General features: G+C 42.9%; 1 protein-coding gene across 1 annotated transcript in view; it reads right to left on the bottom strand.

The window, feature by feature from the left end:
- Positions 1-3,604: 3,604 nt before the first annotated feature.
- The window catches only part of LOC311045173 (phosphatidylinositol 4-phosphate 5-kinase type-1 gamma-like), a gene marked incomplete at its 3' end in the record, with an annotated part of 36,417 nt that continues 15,569 nt past the window's right edge, over positions 3,605-24,452 (bottom strand). The window contains exons 6-18 of the mRNA XM_084056984.1: positions 23,918-24,070; positions 21,139-21,438; positions 20,052-20,257; positions 18,645-18,728; positions 17,277-17,325; positions 16,191-16,275; positions 14,502-14,678; positions 13,476-13,626; positions 10,623-10,682; positions 9,091-9,718; positions 6,378-6,446; positions 4,407-4,493; positions 3,605-3,649 (exon numbers count right to left, since the gene is read on the bottom strand). Coding sequence (XP_083913110.1) covers positions 3,605-3,649; positions 4,407-4,493; positions 6,378-6,446; positions 9,091-9,718; positions 10,623-10,682; positions 13,476-13,626; positions 14,502-14,678; positions 16,191-16,275; positions 17,277-17,325; positions 18,645-18,728; positions 20,052-20,257; positions 21,139-21,438; positions 23,918-24,070 — 2,094 coding nt within the window. The remainder of the gene's footprint in view (positions 3,650-4,406; positions 4,494-6,377; positions 6,447-9,090; positions 9,719-10,622; positions 10,683-13,475; positions 13,627-14,501; positions 14,679-16,190; positions 16,276-17,276; positions 17,326-18,644; positions 18,729-20,051; positions 20,258-21,138; positions 21,439-23,917; positions 24,071-24,452) is intronic.

The following is a 24,452-nucleotide window of genomic DNA, read 5'->3' on the forward strand; positions in this document are numbered from 1 at the left end:
CCCCAGGTAAGAGTTGGAAAGATGTCCTTGCTGGTTTTGAACTCAGGAGCTTCTGTGTGAAAGGCCTGTATCTTAACCACTGTTCCACCATTGTTCATACTTACCCTGGTCTCTTACACGCTCTTCAGTGAAAGATTAGATAAAGGTGCAAGAGTCAGGTAAAAGTTGGGAAAATGCCATGGTTGGATTTGAACCAGGAACCTTCTGGTTAAAAGCCCTGTGTCTAAACCACTGCACCACAGTGGTTATTACTTATTCTGTTCACTTGCGTGATCTTCATTGAAAGATTAGATAAAGGTAAAAGTTGGAAAGATGTCCTTGCTGGTTTTCACATGTACTTTTACTTAAGTAAAAAAAATGGAGTACTTTTTACACCACTGAATAATAAGACTCCTGGGAATCATATTTCCTTTTTTTTTTTTACACAAGATAATTTATTGTGTTGGACAGGGTGATGAGCTAACATGTTACAACCACTGTACACAGAGGCATATAGAATGTCATCACATTCACAGTTCAGTACACAGTAATAACCCACCTATACGAACACAGGACTTCTCCAACAGGTACAAGTCCATGGATGGAACACACTAACCTACCCGGCAACAGTGGGACACTTGAGCCCTATTTTTTTTTTAATACACTTTGTCTTAACACAAATTGCTGATCATCTCTTTTTTTTAATCGACAGATTAAAGTGGTTAATACATTGCTATGTAGACTAAACACTTTTTTTGAGTTTTGAGAAAAACTATAGGATCTGCGCATATATATATATATATATATATATATATACACATATATATATATATATATATATATATATATATATATATATATATATATATATATATATATATATATATATATATATATATATATATATATATATATATATATATATATATATATATATATACATACACACACACAGCCATCATGCTTATAGCTGTTAGCAGAAATCCATGGATTTTAATAATGACCATTAGATAGGGACAAAATATGAACACATTCTCTGTAACCCTCACGCACACGCGCACACACACACACACACACACACACACACACACACACACACACACACACACACACACACACACACACACACACACACACACACACACACACACACACACGCAAGGACATACATGCACATACATACATGTGTACGCACATGGAAAAACACGCACAGCTTATTTACAATTTACAAAATAGGGTTTCCCCCTCTTCATAAAGTCTCTCTTATATCATATATTCATATTTTTTGATTAACCACAAAATAATTTGCATATAATTGAAAAATAAACATGTACATGTGTCATTTTTTTTCCCCGATCTGATACCCTATGATCCAAATGCATTTAGCTGACTGCACAGCCCTAATAAATAATCATTTAGTCAGTATAAGGCATAATGAAGGACCATTCATTGTCAAACCACAAGAAACTATCAAAACATAAATGCATTAGAACTCTGTGCGTACATCACATATATTAATACATACACACAGGGTTCCCATTGGTTAATACAAAAAAGGGCGGGAAAACTGAAAAAACAGAGAAGGGACATTTTCTCAGCTACTTAAGCCTCGTATTACACATCTCGGTATGACAAATGGAGAAAATAACTGATCTACAAGCTCTTACGTGAGCTTGTAGATTGCGCTTACTTTCAAAACATTTGATTAAAAAAACGTAATTATTTTATTAAATTATGATATTATCAAACATGAATATCAAACGTATCAGAGAGTCTACATTTTCCAAAAGTAAATGCATGTATTTAATGTCAGACTGACCAGAAGCAGGGATATCAAAAGCAGAGGCGTGACCACCACCAGACCTGTCACTACCAGAAGATCCAACCCCCCCTGCACACACGCATGCACGCGCACATAAATTACACCTACACTTTACACACACTAGCGCGCGAACACACACACATGCAGGTGAGACCTGTGAAGCTTGATTCATACTCGGTTTGCGGATCGGCTATTTTCGGTGCGAGACACCGGTGCACAGCACAACCACATATAAAATCTGCCGAAAACACTGTACGCTTTTCAACAATGGAAGGAGGCGCGACCCCGAAACATAAAAAACATGCCAAGAATTAAAATGTTTCTTTTAAAGTGTCAAAACAAAAAAGCAAAACGACACACAGATAGCCAGTCTTATTAGACTCATGGAAAAAAAGAAAAAGAAAAAAACATGCTCTGAATCTTCTAAAAACAACAATTTTCTAAGCAGAGAAGCAGGTGTAACTGTGGGGCTGTGATGTTGATTGGAGAAGCCACACTACTAGCACTGCACTGTTGTCCATTGTGTTGCATATAACTGTGTGACTCACACACACTCTGTCAAACAGTGACCCCTGGTGGTAGCACTGCTGCTTGGATTGGCTTCATTATTTATTTTTTTTATATCCTATGAGCATTTTCAACCTTATGTTCATATAATTGGTCCTCACTAATAATGCTCATTATGAGATCCTTTCTGTCTACTCACTCTGCATCTCATTGGTGGGCTGTGGACAGTTCAGAAACCTGCCTACCAGTGACATCGTCGATGGGGAATCCAAGCTAATAGAAACTGCAGGCTTTCTATTCCCGGAAAGTTAGCATGCTATAATGGAAACCATGGTTCTTGCATTAATAAAATATATATATTTATATATTTGCAATATTGTTTGAAATGACCAAACCTACTGATGATGTCACTGGTAGGTGGATTTCTGAACTGTCTACAGCCCTCCTCTGAGACACAGACCATGTACACAAAAAAAAAGTTACCATATTATAATGATTATTAGTGAGGACCAGTTACATGAAGATAGGTTGAAAATGGGTGAAGTGGTCCTTTAACTGTCAGCAAGGCTAGCTAGGAAATACCCGCTAGAAACGTCCGAACGCACGACAAGAACAGCAACGACACCGACCTGACTGGACAGTTGCTGTCCGTTAAAATGACAGACAACAAGTTTCAAGAGACAAGACACACCCTGATAATAATAGACTGTACATTCTAACACCACACCATGGCTTGGAGATAAATTATTTATGCACCGAGGGCCGAACCAGAGGAGGAAAGTACGTATACAAGTACGTCTGGACGGCCACAGTATATCCTCTTCACAGTTTTGCGTCGCGTTCACAACGTGTCCCTTTATTTGATTGTATTCAGAAACAGTGCCAGCAGCGGTGAGAACTGGCGCTGAATGAGATTCTTTGCATACCAGCAGTGTGTGTGTGTGTGTGTGTGTGTGTGTGTGTGTGTGTGTGTGTGTGTGTGTGTGTGTGTGTGTGTGCGCGTGTCATCTTGAAGCCCGATTCATACTTCATCACACGACGGGAGCCATGCGCCGAAAATAGCTAGCCTACAAGCTCAGAACGCGCCGCGAGCGCGCCGCGTTCTGAGCTTGTAGGCTAGCTATTTTCGGCGCACGCTCTGCGCCGTTGCACGTCGGAGCATAAATTAGACATTATTATTGTTCACCACAGCAGCAGGCAAAGTGAGCCTCCTCCACGTCGTTGTATAGAAACGTGGTTAGAAGCCTCATATATAGACCGTCCTGCGATGACTGTCCATCGGCGGTCTGTGTAGAATCAACGACTCCCGTCACCGTTAGCCATGCAGTCCCACTGGAAACACTATGCACACAGCAACACCCTTTTACTGTGGACAGAGAACAAGGGAGAGAGAGAGAGAAACGTAAGAACCAAGGAGGAAGGGGGACAGGGGGAAAGAGAGACGCAAAAGTGAGAGAGGGAGAGAAAGGGTGAAGGGAAGGGAAGATAGAGCAAAAGGTGTGAAGAGAGCAAGAAAGAAAGAAAGAACAAAGACAGAACCAAGGTAAGGTTAGAAGCCATAGACATGTGTGAATGCAGCCTAATCTCACACAATTTAGTATACATTGCACGGATGTCATTCCGTGCATAAACAGACACCTAGAAAACTGGAAAACCTGTGCATATGAGCCGCGAATCCCACTGTGGGCGCAACCGGGTTGCAACCCAGAAGCAGAGCAGTCCCCACAACATGATTTAGAATTCTGTGCCAATCGGTATATATAACTCAAACAGCGCTGAGTAGGCTCAAGCGAACGATGCAACGTTCAGGACGGCAACTCGTTCGCTTTAGCTCACTCGGTGGTCCCTCACGTGGCTCCAGTTCGCTTGAGACTGCGCGCCTCCAAATGGTTTAGTCAATGGAGGAGATGCGAAGCGGCTATGCACGGATTTTCGGGTTTTCTAGGTGTCTATGCACGGAATGACATCCGTGCAATGTATACAAAGTTGTGTGAGATGGGGTTGGTGAATGTGTTAGTGTAGTTAGTGAGTGAGTGAGTGAGTGAATGAATTAATGAATTAATGGAGTGTTTATACAGTATATATACAGTATACTGACTGTCTCACTCTCCCCATCGCTGCCCCTTGTGGACTCTGAGGCGCAGTGCAGAGGAGAGTACACCCAGCCCCGATCCTCCTGAGTCTGCTGTTACCACACAGTACCAGCAGGGGGGGATGATGGGAGAGAGAGAGAGAGAGAGAGAGAGAGCACAAGGGGACAGCCAGGGGGAGAAGAGCCACATTTATTCTCCTGTATTCTCATGTACACCTTTGTTACTTCACGTGCAGTGACCAAGGTTATTATAGTTCATTAAAACTAACAAATTAATAAAAGTCAGATGTGGAGAAAATAAATCATTTCAGTTAACTAGAGAAAACAAAAAATGAGGCTTTACTAGAAACGATGACTCACTGATGGTGTGTGTTTGCAAAACAAAGTAAAATCACTGAGAAAATGTCTTGAATTTGTGTCTTTTTAATACAAAAGCCTAGTAAAAAATATGGAATCTATCTTCTAATGTATAGATGTGCCAGTTTTAACTTAGTTTTTATATACCATTAGTTTTTATTACAATTTGTTTTAACTAACACTACAAACGAATACTAACTGATGAAAACTAAACCTAAGCAAAATTAAAACTGAAATGAAATTGAAAAGTAAAAAAAAGAATAATAATAATACAAAATATATAGCTATAATAACCTTGCTATGTACACTAAGGGTGCATTCGGAAATATAGCACTGAGCGCACTTGGCCAATACAAACTAATAGGCGAGTGCACTCCGGTGCGCAATTTCCGAACGCACCCAAAACAAGCCAGTTGGCTCTGGAAGCCAACAGATAGAAGTTTGACAGTGGACAGGCTCTAAGGATTATGGGAAACTGAGTTCTGGAACTAAGCCTGTGGTTCTCAAAGTGAGGTCCAAGGACCGTTAAGGGTTCCTTGAGGGGGTTCCAAATGGACCCTTTACAGGGCTGTAACTCTTGAGTGTATAATGGAACCAAAAAGACACTTACAGGTCCATTTGGTTCCATTTGTTACACTCTCAAAGTTATGGTGGTCATTGAAATTAAAAACAAGTTTGAGAACCATAGTGCTACAGTACTGTGTGTAGTCCTACTGGGTTTAACAGTCTGATAAAATGCTGCTCTCCTGTGTGGTCCGTATTTACAAAGCATCTCAGATAGGGGTGCAATAATTCATCGAACTAATCAATTTAATCAATCGTAAAGAATAATAACAATAATTGTGACGATGAACTTGTATATTTTCAGTATTTTTGAGCGACACCATTTGTACAAGAAAGTATAACATATATGTAGGGTGGCTCACAGCCTCAGCCTGAAGATATACAAATCTCATATCTCCCTGAGATTATAAAAATATGTCTTTAGTCTAGCTGTTAAGATGTTGGCTTTCTGTCCGGGTTAAAATCCTAGGCTTTTCATATATATACATATGTGTATGTATATAATAAAAAATGTTTCCTGATTATTACATTAATGGCAAAAGTTATCAATACAATGAATAATCACTGAGACAGTTGCATGATGTTGCAAGATGTTGGCTTTCCGTGCGCGAGACCCGGGTTAAAATCCCACGCTTTTCATATATATACATATGTGTATGTATATATGTATATAATAAAAAAATGCTTCCTGATTATTCGATTAATGGAAAAAGTTATCAATAGAATGAATAATCTCAGAGACACTGGTTGTTGTCAGCAACAAGTAGAGCATTTCTTTTGGGAATGAGAGATGTCACCGTTTCATGTCGGCCCGATACGAGCCTCAAAAATGTAAATAATGATCTTGCAGTTTGTGGTGGACACAGCAGCAGTTCATTGTCATTCCTACTCAGCTCTATAAGCTCTATAACAATCTATAAGCTCACAATTGTGAACGTATAAGATCGACTACTTTCGGTGCGCAACATGGTGCACGGCCGACTATATCAGGCTTTAGTGTGTTGATGGTATGAGGATGTAGACGGGATCTAACGGTCTATCTCTGTGGCCACTTACATTGGGGCTACAGTTTAGCTTACGGCGGCCAAGAACCGGAGAGTACACCCAATATCTGCCATCTGCATACTGATGAACACACACACACACACACACACACACACACACACACACACACACACACACACACACACACACACACACACACACACATAATGTGTGGGGAAATGAAGGGTGGGACATAAAATAAGAAGTGGAGAAAACAGTGAGAAGGATAACAAGAGATGAAGTGAGGGGGCAGGGATGGGAAAGAGAAAACAGGAAAAAGAAGAATGCAAATCCAGAACGGATATTGTTATGCAACACACACAAAAATGAAAGAAGACCATGCAATAAAGATAAGATGATCTGATGGTTAGTATGACAGAAAACAAGGAGAGAATGGTCAAGATATGAGTGATTCATTCTTCGTCTTACAAAGTTTCCACGTGCCAAAAATAGCCGATCTAGAACTTCTAAGATCCGCTGTTTCCGACGCGTACGGCCGCCGTACGACAAAGTATGAACCATGTCTTTATGGATGATTATGAGAGCATGAATGCAGATGGACAGATACTGTCCGTCGTACTGTGTACGGTGCGTCGTCATGCAGAGTGCATTGTGCAGTACACACTCACACAACCCTGTTTACTATAATGGTAGAGGTAGCCATGGTTCACATGACGCTCGTCTGTCACGAGCGTCATGGCGGAACGCCTACCTAGTTTTGGCACTTTCTCCATTTACAACCTGTACATCTATATAAACGTTCAGATTTCAAATATAAAGTGCTGACCCCTCGGCCACGGATGTTAAAAGTTGAAATGCTCGGGTCTAAGTACCCGTATCTTCCGTATTGTTCAATAAAAAGCATTTTAATCGGATCGGCTGCCATTTTCTCGTAGATGTATCAGAGTGCAATGCACCTCCCAACCAATAGGGTCGCGTAGTTGAAAGCGTATGAAGGAAATTCTGAGAAAATGGCCACCAATCTGATTAAAAATATTTTTTATTGAACAATACGGAAGATACAGGTACTTAGACCCGAGCGTTTGAACTTGTTACACCCATGGCCGTGGGGTAATCATTTTATATTTGAAATCTGAAGGTTTATGTAGATGTACAGGTTGTAAATGGAGAAAGTGACAAAACCAGGTTGAAGTTCCGCCATGACTGTCATGATATAATATGAGTCATGTTTCAGGGCTATGGTAGAGGCATCATGTCAAGAAGCCATGTCAAGGTTCCAACATGCTTCAGAAACAACACGGTTAGAAGAAGCAACACCCCAAACCAAACCACATGCTCCTGTGGACCCTCACCCTCACAACTCTACCACGCTGTCCTGACTGGACCCCTGCAGGAGACGAGACCACCACCACCCCCGTAAAACCACACCACAAAGAGAGAGAGAGGACAGGAAACAGACTTTACTCCATAGAACACGTCTGACGCCCGGAACACGAGTTTACAAGGTCAATTTAAAACGTACGCATGCTTCTGTTTCATTATTTCATCCTTGGAACATTGACAACTAATTTAATATCAATTAAGTTATAGTTTCAGGCAAAGTTTCAGAGCTATTTGCCAAGTTTTTTCTTTGTCTGATTACTGTACAAGTCATTTGACCTAAAATGACGCAAGTTCACAAATCTTACAGGCGCAATCTTAGTTTGGTTATTTTTTTTCCCCAAAATGTTTATTCCACGATTTTTTAACCCATTTTTTCACCCGGTGCCAATTGCCTAAGTAATCCTGGGCGCTACTCTCCCTCTGCCAGCCTGGGGAGAGCCCCGAACTGAGCTCATGCCTCCTTCAATGCATGAGGAGTGAGCAGGCCGCTTCTTATCACCTGACAGGGGGGAGTTTCCCCGGTTGGACGTGGAAGTAACACGTTATTCCAACCAGTTCCTTTCCCCTCCATCAGGCGCCCCCGGCTGACCAGGGGGAGGCAGTATAGAGACCAGGATTACTGCATGTTTTTTGTGAGGGTATCTACTCTAGGGAACATGGGGAGAACATGCAAACTCCACACAGAAAGGCTCTTTCGCCAACCCCCACCTAGGGTATGGGCACTGATGACGCGGAGGAGAGAACACGCCCCCCCAGCGCCCACAGTGTTCCCAGCGGGAATCGAACCCAGGACCTTCTAGCTGTGAGGCGACAGTCATCCAATTGACTTTGAACACATTTTAAAACAATATTTTTATAGTTATAGGTATAGTTATAGTGATAGGGTTTCCCTGTCAGGGTTTCTTTTCAAATGGGGGTCCGCGGACCAAATACATATCATCGGGGGTTCTCGACATGACAATATGGGTGGACCACCTTACATCAGGGGTCTTCAACGTTTTCAGCCCAAGGACCCCCTAGCTGAGAGAGAGATGAAGCAGGGACCCCCTCTATATTGTATAAAATTGTGTTTCAGATTCAACTTTTTTTGTTTACGTGGTCCGCTCTTTTTCCCCTCTACACGATAGCTCTTAGCCAAAAATAGCCGATCTACAAGCTCTCAACGCCTCGAGGCGTTGAGAGCTTGTAGATCGGCTATTTTTGGCTAATGTTCCCCTCAGAAAAGGGATGCTAAGTGGTTAAGGAAAAAAAAAAGAAGATCAAAATCACACAAAGATTTGGCGGACCCCCTGTAGTAACTCTGAGGACCCCCTAGGGGTCCCGGACCCCCTGTCGAAGACCCCTGCCTTACATAACAGAATGCAGCTTCAGGGAGACTTACAAAGTAGATGTCAGACACCTGCTGCTGCACCTCCCCCTCCAGAGAGTTGTGGCTGCTGGACGCCGACAGGTGATTGGACGACGAGGCCGACGCCTGGCGGTGGGCGGGGCCGGGTGGTGGGCGGGGGCTGGGCGGGAGGGAGGAGGGAGGGGTGGAGGGGAGGAAGACGTGGGAGGCGCCGGTGCAGGAGGAGGAGACCAGGGTGGTGGAGGAGGAGGTGGAGAGCGATGATTGGAGCGCAGCGGGGTGAATGGGCGTGAAGTGGGCGGGCGGAGGGAGCGTGGAGGAGGAGGAGGAGCGAGCACGGGACGGAGGCACGGGAGAGAGGCGGAGGACGGTGGAGGAGTCGGACGGCGAGGGGGAGGTGGTCAGGGGGGCGTTGGAAGGGAGGTATGGGGGAGGGATGGAGGGATGAGGGAGGGTGGAGCGATGACGGGAGGAATAGGCGGGGGGTACGGAGGAGGAGGAGGCTACCGAGGGAGGGTGAAGGGTGGAGGAGGTGCGTGCCGAGGACGCGGAGGTCACCGGGGCGACGGGCAGAGGATCAGGAGCAGGAGGAGGGGCACAGAGGGGTGGGGGGTGGGTCCCTTCTGTCATCTGGGTGAGCTCCGTGCTTTTTGGGACTTTACTGTGTAGGAGAGAAGACACAATGACACACAGGTTAGGATGATAGAGAAGAGAATGTGTGTGTGTGTGTGTGTGTGTGTGTGTGTGTGTGTGTGTGTGTGTGTGTGTGTGTGTGTGTGTGTGCGTGTGCGTGTGCGTGTGCGTGTGTGGATTACTATACTTTAACTTGTTAGGACCAAAAGTCCCCACAAGTGTAGTAGAATGTGAGAAATGGATGTTGTGAGGACTATTTTCTTGGTCCTCACAAGAGAAGTTGTTATTTTAAGGTTGAAAAATGATTTTTAGAGATATGTTTACAATTAGAAAAAGATTCAGGTTGGGGTTAGGTTTAGGATTAGACCTTTAGAGGTGAGGTTTAGGGGATTGGGGTTAGATTTTCCCCATTTTTTATACTTAGTTGTGAATGTGCGGCGAAATATAGTAGTACAAACGTGTGTGTGTGTGTGTGTGCGTGTGTGCGTGTGTTTGTGTTTGTGTTTGTTTGTGATTGTATTTGTATTTGTATTTGCTATACCTTTCAATACCCCAGGAAGAGTAGCTGCTGCTAAGGTAGTAGCTAATGGGGATCCAAATGAACAAACAAACAAACACACAAATATGTCTATTTGAGAAATAGACATGATTGTGAGACCATTTTCATGGTCTTCACAAGAGAGATTGTGGTTAGGGTTAGGGATTAGAGTTATGCCTGATTTATCGGTGTTGTAAACCAAAAATCGGCTTTAGGTTTATGGTTAAAAATAATAATACAAACGTGTGTGTGTCTCGTGTGTGTGTGTGTGTGTGTGTGTGTGTGTGTGTGTGTGTGTGTGTGTGTGTGTGTGTGTGTGTGTGTGCGTGCGTGCGTGCGTGCGTGCGTGTGCGTGTGCGTGTGCGTGTGCGTGTGCGTGTGCGTGTGTGTGTACCTGAGCTCCACCTCCACGGTAATGGTCTGCTGCCTGCTGTCAACCACTTCTTGTTGTGATCTGGCAGAAAACACAGCATATGAAAAATAATCAGAACACCATCAGAAACAACAACACATGTCGTTTAGTGAAAACGCAGGTTGAATCTTACGTCAGAGAGCACAGTGCTGACAATATACACGACCATCAAATGCTGGGTCCATTTGGTTCCATTTGTACACTCTCAGGGTTAAATTAACACATTTACAGCGCAGATTATTTTCAAACAGGTTGGGGTCATATACAAGACCCTACATGGTCTGTGCCCGCCCCCCCCTAAGTGAATTAATTAAAAGGAAGCCTGATAGGGGAATCAGTACCAGAGCAACCACTCGAGGAGATTGTGAAGTGCCGCACCGGCAAACAACTTTCGGTCAAAATGTCCTCTCAGTACAGGGTTGTGCAGTCTCGCGTAGCCAGACCCAACTGAAAATGAAAAACAGCGACCTCTGCTGTTTGTTCTATGTCTGTTGGGTCTGGCAGGAAGCGAACGTAACACCAGTGCGCAAGGAAACCGGGGTTTGTGTCTGCCTTCAGCTCATCACTTCCGGTTGGTGCGACTATGTTTTCATTCCCACTAACAATATTTAGTGGGAACATGGATCGTTTTGGTTATAAGCCCACTTGTTTCTATGATGAAAGAGTAAGTTAAAATGTGAATATCTTTCCGTGGTTTTGTCTGCTCCGAGGACGCTATTGTTAAATTAGTTTCGGTTAGTTTCGAGAGGGGAAGGGTGGACGGACACGTGATTCCCGCCCACTACATTTGATTGGGTAAAGCGCGGCCTGCTTCCTGATCTGAAGGCACATCCACTTGAAACTGCGCACGGGTTGTCAACACGGCTACCGACAGATTCCAACGCAGAGCAGAATCTGTTCTTGAGAGATTAAGGGTTGTGTAGCATGGAATGGCCTTCCTCTGCGTATAAGGGATTGTGCTACATTTCCATCTTTTAAATTCAATGTGAAAAGATGGTTTGCTTGAAAACCAAAGCTTGCAACCATTTGTGATCATGTTTTAGGTTTATTTTTAGGCTATGTAATGTTATGTAAATGTATTCCACCGTGTGTCTGTCTGTTTTTCTGATTTTATGTTTTGTGTGAGGACTGCGGATGAAAATTAGCATCTTTGCTAAATCCGGTGTGTTTACGTCCATGTGACGTTCATTAATACGCTCTGTCCTGTCTAAATAAACAAATAAAGTAAAAAGTAATTTAAAAAAAAGAAAATGTATAATGATACTCTGATACGCCAACTCAGCATATGAGCAGCACAGCTTGGGTGCGACAAGTCGTGCGTTCTCAGCATTCCATCTCCCAAGGGTCTAGCACTGCAGTCTTCAACAGGGGGTCCGGGACCCTAGGGGGTCCACAGAGTTACTACAGGGGGGCCGCCAAATCTTTGTGTGATATGAGTTATTTTATTTTCTTTTTTACATTAACCACTTGAACCCTAGCATCCCTATTCTGAGGAGAACTTTAGCCAAAAATAGAAGATCTACAAGCTCACAGCGCCTCGCGGCGCGAGGCGCTGTGAGCTTGTAGATCGGCTATTTTTTAGCAAAGAGGTATATAGGTGTAGAGGAAAAAAACAGCAGACCAAGTAAAACATTTTTTTAAATCTGAAACACAATTTTATACAATATAGAGGGGGGTCCCTGCTTCATCTCTTTCTCAGCTAGGGGGTCCTTGGCCTGAAAAACGTTGAAGACCCCTGTTCTAGCGCATTGTAACAGGGATAGACTCCCGCATTCTCGGATGATACTTACTGACAACAAGCCTCCCCGACCCACTTACTTACTTATAATGATATAAAATGTTATCAAATGGAGGTCTGTGGCCTAAAGCCTTGCTTCTCAAAGTGGGGTCCGGGGACCCCCAGGGGTCCTTGAGGGTAGTTGGATGGATAGTTAGGAACCAAATGGACCCTTATGGGTCTGTAACTCAGAGAGTGTACAAATGGAACCAATTTTCATTTATACACTGTCAGGGTTAAATTAACATAGATTTTACAATATAAATTGGGTTCCCAGAGATAGAAATGTCATGAAATGGGGGTCCGTAGCCCTAATGCATGTCAAACTGGAGGTCCTTGAAATGAAAATGGTCGAAAATCACTGCTATAGCCTACAGCTGTAAAAATCTTCTCTTATGGGGGTCCGTGGCATATCTTTTGAAATGGGGGTCCGCGGGCTAATATGTGTCAATTTGGGGTTATTGACATGAAAAAAATTGAACCACTGGCCTAAAGCATAATGTCCTAAACAGGTTGAGAACAGTGTTGATTTCATCGACTAAAACTATGACGGAAAATGTTAGTCGACTACCTTTTTCACTGACAAAAATGACATAAAAACTAAATTAAAACTAAGCTATGATGACTAAAACTAAGACTAAATATATTGACAATTCCGTCAACAAATAAAAACTACACTGAAATGTTAGTGAGGAACTAGTGGAGAAGAGATCCAGTAGAACTAAAAGACAATTCATTTTATGTTTGGTTGCGCTCGGGTGTTGCGCTCTGAAAATAGCAGATCTACAAGCTCACAACGCATCGCATACCATTAGTCAGCATGCAACCAAGTGTAAAATCAGCCATTGCGTCAACTGTAGATTTAGTCAACTATAATCGTATGATATTTAGTCGTCTAAAACTAGACTAAAACTTTTCAGATGACTAAAATATGACTAAAACTAAACGTAATTTTATTCTAAAGACTATGACTAAAACTAAATAAAAATTTGCTGTCAAAATCAACACTGGTTGAGAACATGCATACAGAATGATTATTGGATGCGTCGTTTGCTCACCTGCCGACGCTCGTCTGTCTCCGGAAGCGTGGGTGCTCCGGTGTGTCGAAGGGGGTTGTGGGTAATGAATTGTTGGAGGAGAGGGTGGTGGCGATGGAGGCCGTGGTGGCGTCCTCGAAGGACGGAGGCGTGCAGGGCTGCTCCTTATTGGCTGAGAGGAGGAGAGGAAACGACAACACGGGTTGTAATGATAGTGGAGTCTGGCTTCTCTGTAGAATATTATTGACTCTAATGTCATGTTGATGGCGTCCCGTCTGACCACTTAACCCCGTCTGACCCCTCCACTGGGCCGCCGTGTTAAGTGGTTTAGAGTTAGACGGGTGGGCCGTGTCGATCAATCAATCGATTGTGTTTACCGGCTTGGATCAATATACTTAAAGGGATACTTCACCCAAAAAATGACTTAACGTCTATCAATTACACACCAGATGAAGCCTTGAATTCATGGAGATGCTTTTGTTTTTGTCGCATTCCTAAGCCAATAATTTTATGACCGACGGAAAGATGCTAATGTCTAGGTAGGAGACTAAAAGTTGACACTTTAAGTCTCCTACCGGAGCAGCCGCCGGTGGCTTAGGAATGCGACAAAAACTAAAAAATCTTCATGAATTCAAGTCTCCATGGGGTGTGTAATCGATAGTAAAAAAAAGTCATTTTGGGGGTGAATTATCCCTTTAAAGTTCCTATTTATCACAATGAAAACATTTTTTTCAAGGTTTAAAATATGTTTATATTAATGTTATATTATCAATAAAATCTTAGTGTTTTGACAATTACTTGTTTGGAATATCCTCACAGGCCAGATTGAGAATCACTGTTTTAGACATTTCAATGAATTTGACTTCAAACTCGGCGCGTGTGTCACCTATGTACTTCAACTTCTACTAGAGTCAATGTTTTATGACTCTCTCTACATTTAACAAGTAACATGACAGTGTTTTGATTGCTCTTGTGACCCCAGTCTGTGTGTGAGTGACAGAGTAGATGTTTATCACATGGGTGTTGTAAACAGTGGTAAACCAGTACCGTCGTCCTCCGGAAGGGGGCAGCTGCGAGCCCCTCTCAGGTTGTCCAGGTTGTCCTGGTCCTCCTCGCTGACAGAGGGCAGCTGGCTGCAGCCGGACGGCCCCGCCGACTGAACACTGTTCCTGGCCATGGACAGAGGCCCTCCTCGCCCCCTCTTGGATGGAGAAGACCGCAGCGCTGCAACAGGAGGGCAGGGTTGCATCTATCCGTTCACTTTCTAAGTCATTCCCACTGAGCATTTTTCGGGCTATTAGATGTCTAAAATACGTCTAAGGGCTAGGCTAAAACTGGGTTATAATTGGTCTAACAGTGAACGTTTTTTAGACGTCTAGGCTTAGCCTAGAAGTTGATTAGCTGTTTTCTAAGCGTCTATTTATAGACCGTCTATATTATAGCCGTTGAAATGACGTCTATATATAGACGCTACGCCTAGACGTCTAAAAAACTTTCATTGTTAGACCAATTATAACCCCGTTTTAGACGGAGGTCTAATAGCCGACTGTGGCTCACTGGGTTATTCTATCGATTTCTTTTTTCGATACCTGGTCAGGTAGAGCACCGATTCTCTACCCAAACTCACAACTGACGTGAAATAATTCCTGTTCTCAAAATACAAGACGCCATAAGTTTAGATCAGGGGTGGGCAACTTTGACGATGGAGAGGGCCACTGTATTTCCGCACTCACTCCAGATCGCCACACTTTTTTTCGTAAATTAATGCCGTACTTTGCCATTCTATGTCATACAAAAGTAGCCGATCTACAAGCTCAAAATGCGTTGCTTTTTGAGCTTGTAGATCTGCTATTTTTGGCTACTGTTGAATTGGAATCCTGAAAAGTATAACTTTTATTTAATTTCAAATGCATTTAGTTATACTTATGTTAACTTTATGAACTTAAATACAAATACATTGCACATAAAAAAGACAATAGAATTTTAATACTAGTCATTGAGCTACTAATATAGACTGAAGTAATTAAAGTGGGTCATGTTTGCATGTTTGGAATTGTAACAGCTGAAATCAATAATATATCAGTATTCTGATATTAACCTGCGGGCCGCATTAAGTGAAGGTGGGGGATGTATGTACAGTATAGTTTTAAAAATGTTTAGATAAACCCCTTGAACATCCTCATAGTAGAATCCTCTGCTTTCTCTCTGGATATACCATATGATTCTACTGAGCTTTATCCCAATGTTTTATTTATTGTATTGTATGTATTGCATGTCTTACTGATTAATTGAGTACTATGGACCACAATTGAAACAAGCCCCAGGGTTTGTTTGTGTTACTTTTGACTGCACTTCCTGTACTGTTAATAATCTTGTGTATTAAGTTTTCAATCAACATTCAATCAATATATCAAGTTCCAGGGGGTCCCCGGCTAAATGATTGATATAGTTAGGAACCAAATGGACCTTTGGGGGTCTGTGAGAGTGTAACAAATGGTTCCATTTGGTTCCATTTGTTACACTCTCAGTGTTAAATTAAAACTGAGGATTTTACAGTATAGATTGCGGTCCCAGTGATAACGATAACGTTCTTAACCAATCAGCTGCAAGCATGAGCGTATACAGCTCTCCTGGATCACGCGTGCATGCTATGGCCCTCTGGTTCTCAGGACCCCCAGGGGTCCTTGAGGGGGTCCCAGGGGGGTCCCCAGCGTGCGTGCGTGCGAGCGTACTCACAGCTGCTCTTCCTGAAGACGATCGTGCTGCAGAATTTGTAGAACCTCTCAGCATAAAAACTAGGTCTGTGAACTGACACCGTATCCTGAGAGGGAGAGAGAGAGAGAGAGAGAGAGAGAGAGAGAGAGAAGAGCGCACATGGTTTTATTCAGTTCTACAGCTGTGACTGTGTTCATTTGTCACTCCCAGACAGAGGGTGAGACAGAGAGAGAAGGTGACTGGTTGCTGCGTACAGTAACAGAATATGATGGATGTATGAGCCTAGAGGAGCTGCTAGCTAACCCAGCCAACTGGGTCAACATGCACCTGCAGCATACATGACTACAGTCATTGCTTTGAGCATTTGTTCTTGTCACAACAGTTTGCATAACTTTCCAGCTGTATGAAAATCAGTGGTGGGAAAAAGTACTCATTTTTTTTACTTAAAGGGATATTTCACTTTCAAAAAAACTTTGGGTCATTTTATCGTCTACTCAGGCTTTTGTCAGCCCCCCAGACCCTTCCTATACAAACCCATTATAACTTCAAACTCCATTTTTAACATGTTAGATTCATCAAAAACACCCGTCCTTGGTTCTGGTGACTCACCCTGCCCTCCTAATACGTGAGGGGGCCGTGTTCTTTCGATAACTTTTTTCATTTATTTTAAATATTTTTTTTGGAAAATGAAAAAAAAAAATACAATAAAAATATTTTAAAAAAAGTTTTTTTGAAAGTGAAATATCCCTTTAAGTAAAAGTAGGCTATCAATACTGCCATGTAGAAACACTCTGTCTAAGTAAAAGTCCGGTAATCAAAATTTACGTGAGAAGTATTGGCATCAAAATACACTTGAAGTACCAAATGTAAAGGTACCACTTGTGAATGTCCCGTTTCACAAGTTATCATATGTCTGAAATGTATTCAAAATATTTTGAAAGTAGTAGATCTACAAGCTCACAACGCGTTGCATTGCAACGTGTTGTGAGCTTGTAGATCTGCTGTTTTCAAATAACCAAAGTTGTAATTTTTGAGTGACATTTGACCCAGGAGTATGTATACTTTGACTAAAGTCCTGGGGTTGAGTACTTTGTTATATCTACTCACTCCGTCATGGATGAGCGACTTCCACGAGTGTTCCAGTTTCTTGATCATCCTGTGGGACACACACACACACACACGCGCACGCACACGCACACACACACACACACACACACACACACACACACACACACACACACACACACACACACACACACATCAGCTAAGTACTGTAAGCAGGGGATACACAGAGTTGAGGGGAAGCCAGATTTTTCTTCAGAGATCAATTAGTTAAATCGGGTTTAAAACATTGTTATCAAGGCGCTCGGGTGGCGCAGTGGTAAAGTCCCTGCCCACCACCAAGGAGGTTGTGGGTTCGAATCCACCGCGGTGCATCCGGCTTTGTCGAGCGTCTATGCGAACACAATTGGCCCGTGTTCGGGGGAGGGAAGCTGAACGGGGAGGGTGATGATGGTGATTGCATGTATATTCCTACGGGCTGGGGGTGGCACCTGTCAGCAGGGAGTGTTGAGCGGGAGGAGTAGGGCGAAGGCTCTACTACGTCCTCCCGGTAGGGGCTCCTCACTGGCAGTGGTGGAAAAAGTACTCAAATGTTTTACTTATGTAAAAGTATCAATACTGCAATGTAGAAGTACTCTGTTACAAGTAAAAGTCCCGAATTCAAAAGTACAAAAGTATTGGCATCAAGATGTACTTAATGTACCAAAAGTAAAAGTACTAAATGTTTGAAAATAGCAGATCTGCAAGTTCACAACGCGTCGCGATGCGACGCGTTGTGAGCTTGCAGATCGGCTATTTTCAAATAGCCTAGGTATAAAATATGGCTAAAGTGTTTCATAATATTTTCAAATAATTGTAGTGGAGTAAAAGTACACTATTTGCCTCTGAGATGTAGTGGAGTAGAAGTAGAAGTATTGGAAATTGGAAATACTCAAATAAAGTACAAATACCTCGAAATTGTACTTAAGTACAGTACTTAAGTAAATGTACTTAGTTACTTTCCACCACTGCTCACTGACAGGTGAGTCAGTAGAATGCAACAGCAGTGACAACAGAAATGTATGTGGGGAGGAATTCATTGGCATAACGACTAAATTTGGGAGAAAAAGAGAGTAAAAAATAATTGTCTACTCTAAATGTAAGAAAAACATTGTTATCAAACCAGACAGGTAAGCTTAGGCTATTTGGATCTTCCAAAACTCCAAAACTCTGTTATTTATGGAGCCACCAGTCAGTGGAGCTCAGGGCCGTTTCAAAGTGAGGGTGATTCTACCTGTAGGACTGTGATTCATCATGTCTACCTGTAGGACTGTGATTCATCATGTCTACCTGTAGGACTGTGATTCATCATGTCTACCTGTAGGACTGTGATTCATCATGTCTACCTGTAGGACTGTGATTCATCATGTCTACCTGTAGGACTGCAGGATGTCGATTAGTCCGATGAACAGAAGGAGGCGCTCTCCCTTTCCTCCCACAGCGGGAATGCCTCCCATCCTGGACACAGGGAAAGACAATTATGTGTAATTTTAAACAATTTCTACAAGCTCACAACGAACGTTTAACCCAGTTTCTGTTACTTAGGCTTGTTTTTTTCTCTCTCTATATACATATTTTTTTAAACCCATTAAGACGTGAGGCAATTCTTAAAAATGTTTTCTAAATCTTAACAGTTTTTTGAAAAAAATCAAGAAAATCGTTTTCAAGATTTTTCAAAAATAGCAGATCTACAAGCTCATAGCGCGGCACTCGGTGCCGCGCTATGAGCTTGTAGATCTGCTATTTTTGAATAGCCAAAGAAATCTAAAGTGACACAGATGCGTTCCAGGTCTTAATGGGTTAATATATATATATATATTTTATATATTATTTAGACTGATGCTATGTTCTTGGTTTAGCTGTGATCCTAGATTAGTGAGGCACTACACTCTCTGCATTTGACGTACAACATGTGTTTACCTTGCTTATTGTAAGTCACTCTGGATACGAGTGTCTGCTGTGTAGCTCGGGGCACCATTACTGTCTACTTACTGTCTCTCAGAGGAGGGCTGTGAGTGGACAGTTCAGAAACCCGCCTACCTATGACATCATCGATGGGGAATCCAAGCTAATAGAAACAACAGCATTTTTGTTGTGTTGATGTATTGAAAATCTCGTCATTGGCAGTCAAAGAGTTCATGAAAAATAAATAAATAATTTAAATCTAGTTTGAAATGACCAAACATGCCTATAGACCAATTTGTTTACCAACATTGAGGCTGGACGCACAGGTGACTGTTTCATGTAATCAATTGCCAAAAGATCCCCAAACCTGTTGTTTTGGGGTCCACTGGTTTCACTTCATTCAACCTCCTCTTGTGTGTTGGCTAGTGGGGTGCGCCCTAGCGAGACATATGCTTCATCACGCAACGTTATTGCACGCCGAGAACAGCTGACATACAAGCTCACAACCGCATCGCGGATGCGACCGCTGTGAGCTTGGAGGTCTGGAGATCACCGTAAAAGTCCTAAGCATTCTTCCTCCACACTGGGAGAAAAACAGCATCTGAAAGTTTGATGGGATGCATTTTGACACGTGAGGCTGTGACCATTTTTACATTGCATCTTATGATCGGTGGGGTTATTTTGCTGCCGACCTGCGCGCGCATACTGGTTCTTATCAGTGTGACGTTGTCTGTTAAGGCATCTATTGATAATGTCACTGGTATGCAGATTTCTGGACTGTCCACTGCACTCTTCTGAGACCCAGAGTAAGTAGACAGAAGTGGTCAAATGAAGATAAGGTTGAAAATGGTGGTCCTTTAACCTTGGCAGACTTACGTGTCGTCGTGTTCCTGTGTGTCTCGGCACGTGGAGCTGCCCTGAATGGACTCCATGGCGGTGGAGTACAAGGACCTCTGCGCCGACGGCTTCTTTTCGTCGCCCCCTGCAGGCGAACCCTGGGACTGCTGCTCCCTCTCCGCCTGTGTCTTGTTGTGAACGCCCAGCAGCAGACTGTAGTCCATGATCTTAAAGCTCTCCAGGACCTGTCCATGCACAGCAGACATTCATGTTTATGTCACACAATAAATATGCTCAGGAGGCACTAAATTTAACTATTGTATTTCACTCCAATGTCTTATTTGAAATGTTATATATCCTTCAAAATGTGGCTTATTATTCATTCATAGCATCATTATGCTCATTAATTCACCCGCCGAATATAGACGATCTACAGGCTCCCAATGTGTCGTGATGCTTGTGTTTTTGGCGAGCAACAGCAGCAGGATTCACTCACGGGTCCGGGGAACTTCGGCAGTGATGCTTTTTTTTTTTCAAAACCGAAAAACCACGGTTCATAAAGGCGTATTGAATCGCGCAGGGAAAACTGTACGGGTCGGTTTTAAACCGAAAAGGAGACTTGAATTCATGGATATATTTTGTTTTTTTTGTAAGCGAATAATTTGATGACCGGCAGCGGTTCGGGTAGGAGACACAAAGAGTCTCCTTTGTGTCTCCTACCTGAACCGCTGCCTACCGGTCCACTGGTAATCGATGTGCCTGCATTTAAGGATGCATATAAAATGCTATTTTGAATAATAAAATAAAATAAGATAGCTAATCATATTCCCCATGCTGAGAAAACAATAAAAGGCTGATGAGTGGAAATAGTATGGATTATCTCTTTGTGGTCTTCTTTGAAATTATAATCTCTTTCCATCTAACCGCCTTCTTTCTACAAAATGTGTTTAAATAAAATGTACTTAGAAATCCAACCAACACTCTGTATGGCATGCAAACTTATTATTTATATAATTTGTTGAATGGAACATATTTTTATTTTCTTCTCTCTCTCTCTCTCTCTCTCTCTCTCTCTCTCTCTCTCTCTCTCTCTCTCTCTCTCTCTCTCTCTCTCTCTCTCTCTCACCAGCAGGTCTCTCTGCAGGGTCTTCAGCAGGGCGTTGAAGGTGTCCTGGTCCATGTTGAGGCCGTCGGGGACCTCGTTGAGGAAGTCCAGGTCCTTGAAGGTGGGCCTGGTCTTCTCCCTCTCCTTCTTGGAGGCTCGTCTCTTGTAGGTGGAGCCCTTCAGGTCGAACTTGAGGTGCATGCGCACGGCGCGCGGCAGCACGTTGTTCATCACCACGATACGAATGTTCTTCCCTCCGGACTGGACACAGTAGAGGCCAAAGAACTTGGGCAGAAGAGTCCTGGGGTTCTGGTTCAGGTTCTGGAGAAGAGAGGAGAGAGAGAAGAAAGCATGGTGACACATTAGTGTGTCATATCGTCACCTTGCTAAACTAATGGTAACCTAAGTAATTTTTTTAAGCTGTTCAGAAAAAATAAAAGACTGATCCAAAACAAAACTATATGTTTATAACAAATTATGACTATTAACATAAAAATAACACTGTCTGTCAGTTATGTAACATAAGAGATTTAAATAGGATTAAACCTGACTTAGGCCAAACGATTTGATGATTTTCTCCAGACTTAGGCAATTTTTTTGGCCAAAGTCACAAAAAACATGTGACTTAGGCCAAATAAATGGCCTTTTTTGGCCTAAGTCACACTAGGGAGTTAGGCCATTTTACTAAAAGGGGAGGGAACAGTATGATCCTTTTCAATTAGGAGATAGGCGATTTTACCCGAGGTGGCCAGATCATGAGGAGCTGACTTAGGCAAAAATATAATTTTCCTCAAAAAATGACTTAGGCCATTACTTTAGCAAGGTGAGGATATTGTATAGTCAGCGTTTTAGCCACATATTCACTTGATATCACAATATTTACAACTTACAATGTAAGCATTTAGCAGACACTCTTATCCAGAGTGAATTACAGGTCCAAAATCGGGATAAGCAGAGTAAACATGAACGGTAGCCAATAAACAAAGTAAACAATCACATAGAGTGCAGAGAGAATAGTGTGTAGTGTCTCAAAGAAACTGGGACACCACATTAAACCAAGCATCTGTCTGTCTACACAACATCTATAGTATGTATACATTCACAAAACCTCTGCCTGCCTGCCTGCCTGCCTGCCTGCCTGCCTGCCTGTCTGTCTGTCTGTCCGTCTGTCTGACTCGGGCACCGTCCGACCAAACTAATTTAAATTTGCTGTGTGTCACAGATGACTCAGGGGTTTGCAGTGAAGAGTGAGAATGTGATCGGGCCAAAACAAACACAACTATCTGTATCTGACGCACAAAATCTCTGTGAGTTTGGTGAGGGTGTGTAGGTAGGCATCAGCTTTCCTGATCATTTTTTTATGTTGGTTATTTTTCGTAAATGAATGCCCTACTTCATCATACAAGAGTGTCGCACTAACATACAGTAGTGAAAATAGCCGATGGTCACCACGTGTCACATTGCGACACGTTGTGACGTGTCGTCTATTTTCACAATTTAACTTTTTATTTATTTATACAAATACTAAAAAAGGAGTGTTTTGGAGGCCTGTGCGTGTCCTCACCGTGTGTGCGTGCGTGCGTGCGTGCGTGCGTGCGTGCGTGCGTGCGTGCGTACGTGCCTGCGTGCGTGCGTGCGTGCGTGCGTGCGTGCGTGCGTGCGTGCGTGCGTGCGTGCGTGGGTGCGTGCACTGTGCATCTGCTAGACAGTGCTTAGCCCTGCTTCCATTCCAGGTGCAATCTCTCTCCTGTCCCTCTGTCCATGCACCACAAGCCACGTACGCTACCCTTGATTTATGTTGGGTTGTTGCACGCCAGTGACTTGCACCAAAAACGGCTACTTTTGGTGCAAGACACCGGCCGGCACACAGCTAAATATAAATCAGTCTTTATAGCATCACCTCTGCTGACTGGGGTCAACCCACCAACTTCATCCACACACACACACACACACACACACACACACACACACACACACACACACACACACACACACACACACACACACACACACACACACACACACACACACACACACACACACACACACACACACACACACACACACACACACACTCCTGAGTCCTGTCTCTTCCGAACTATCACTTTTCACTCGCTTCACTGCACTGCTGACAGAATGAAGCTGGACCAGCAGCACTCACTTTCATCCATTTAGGATATCTTGTTTATTTTAGTCTTTCACCTCCAGCAGCAGCTCATATGACGGACGTTTTGGCCCAAAGGCCTTCCTCAGTGTGAATGAATGAAACATACAGACATAAGTGTCACTTATAAAGGGGACCTTGGTGCCTTGCACAAAGCGGTCCAGGTGAGCAGTGCAGGATTAACCGAAGGTGAGAAAGTAAAAGAAGACTGAACTATCGCCGAAAAGCACCGAAATTTAGAAGCAGCGGCTGCTGAAGGAGCACTAAAGCGGTGAAGCGTCAACACATTCAAGCGGCCATAGCTCTGGAATGGTGGATCGCGGCCAGACTATTTTTTCCCCCCGATTCTACCAGACCCCTGTGCGTGTAATGAGCCGATCTCCATGAGGACAGCCGTCACAGAGAATATTCCATGATTTTTCAAAGGTACAATCGCTGTTTTCACTGTAAAGCGGACGGTAGAATAATTCTTTCTTTCTTTCTTTCACCACGCCATTTCCCAGGCAGTCCTATAGTGCTGCTAGTGTGTACAAATGAAATCAAATGTAAACACACTCAGAGTTAGATGAACTACATATCCTAGCGTTACGTGTTGATTTAAGTTCATAGTTATATTGTGGATGACATCAGACTCACCATGTAATATCCAGGAAGTAGTTTCTGGAGAAACTCCGCCTCCTTGTGCATGACGGTCTTCAGGATGAACTCGTCGTCACGGGTTACGTAGAAGATGGAGCCGCTGGCGCCCGGGTTGGACAGCTCTATGAGAGGCTCGTTACACAACGAGAACTACACACACACACACACACAAACGTTTGCATTACGTTGTTGTCGGGCAGAATCCTCATATCTCTATAGTTCAACGTTTTTTTCATAAATGAATGCCACACTTCGTCATACAAGACGTGCAAAAGTCGTGAAAATAGCATATCTACAAGCTCACAATGAGTTGCGGTGCAAATTGGACCAGTGGTGGAAAAAGTACTCAAATGTTTTACTTAAGTAAAACAAAAAACAAAACAAAAATGTCTTTCTTATTATTCTTTACAAGATTTTTACTTAAGTAAAAAAAAAAAGATAATGGGCCTCATTCACCAAACGTGCTTATGATCATATTTGATCTTAAAGCGCTCGTGTGAGCATTTCCAACCATCAGTGTTTGATTCACTAT

Source organism: Gymnoscopelus microlampas (genome assembly GCF_963454915.1).
Source record: "Gymnoscopelus microlampas genome assembly, chromosome: 5".
Classification (NCBI taxonomy): Eukaryota; Metazoa; Chordata; class Actinopteri; order Myctophiformes; family Myctophidae; genus Gymnoscopelus; species Gymnoscopelus microlampas.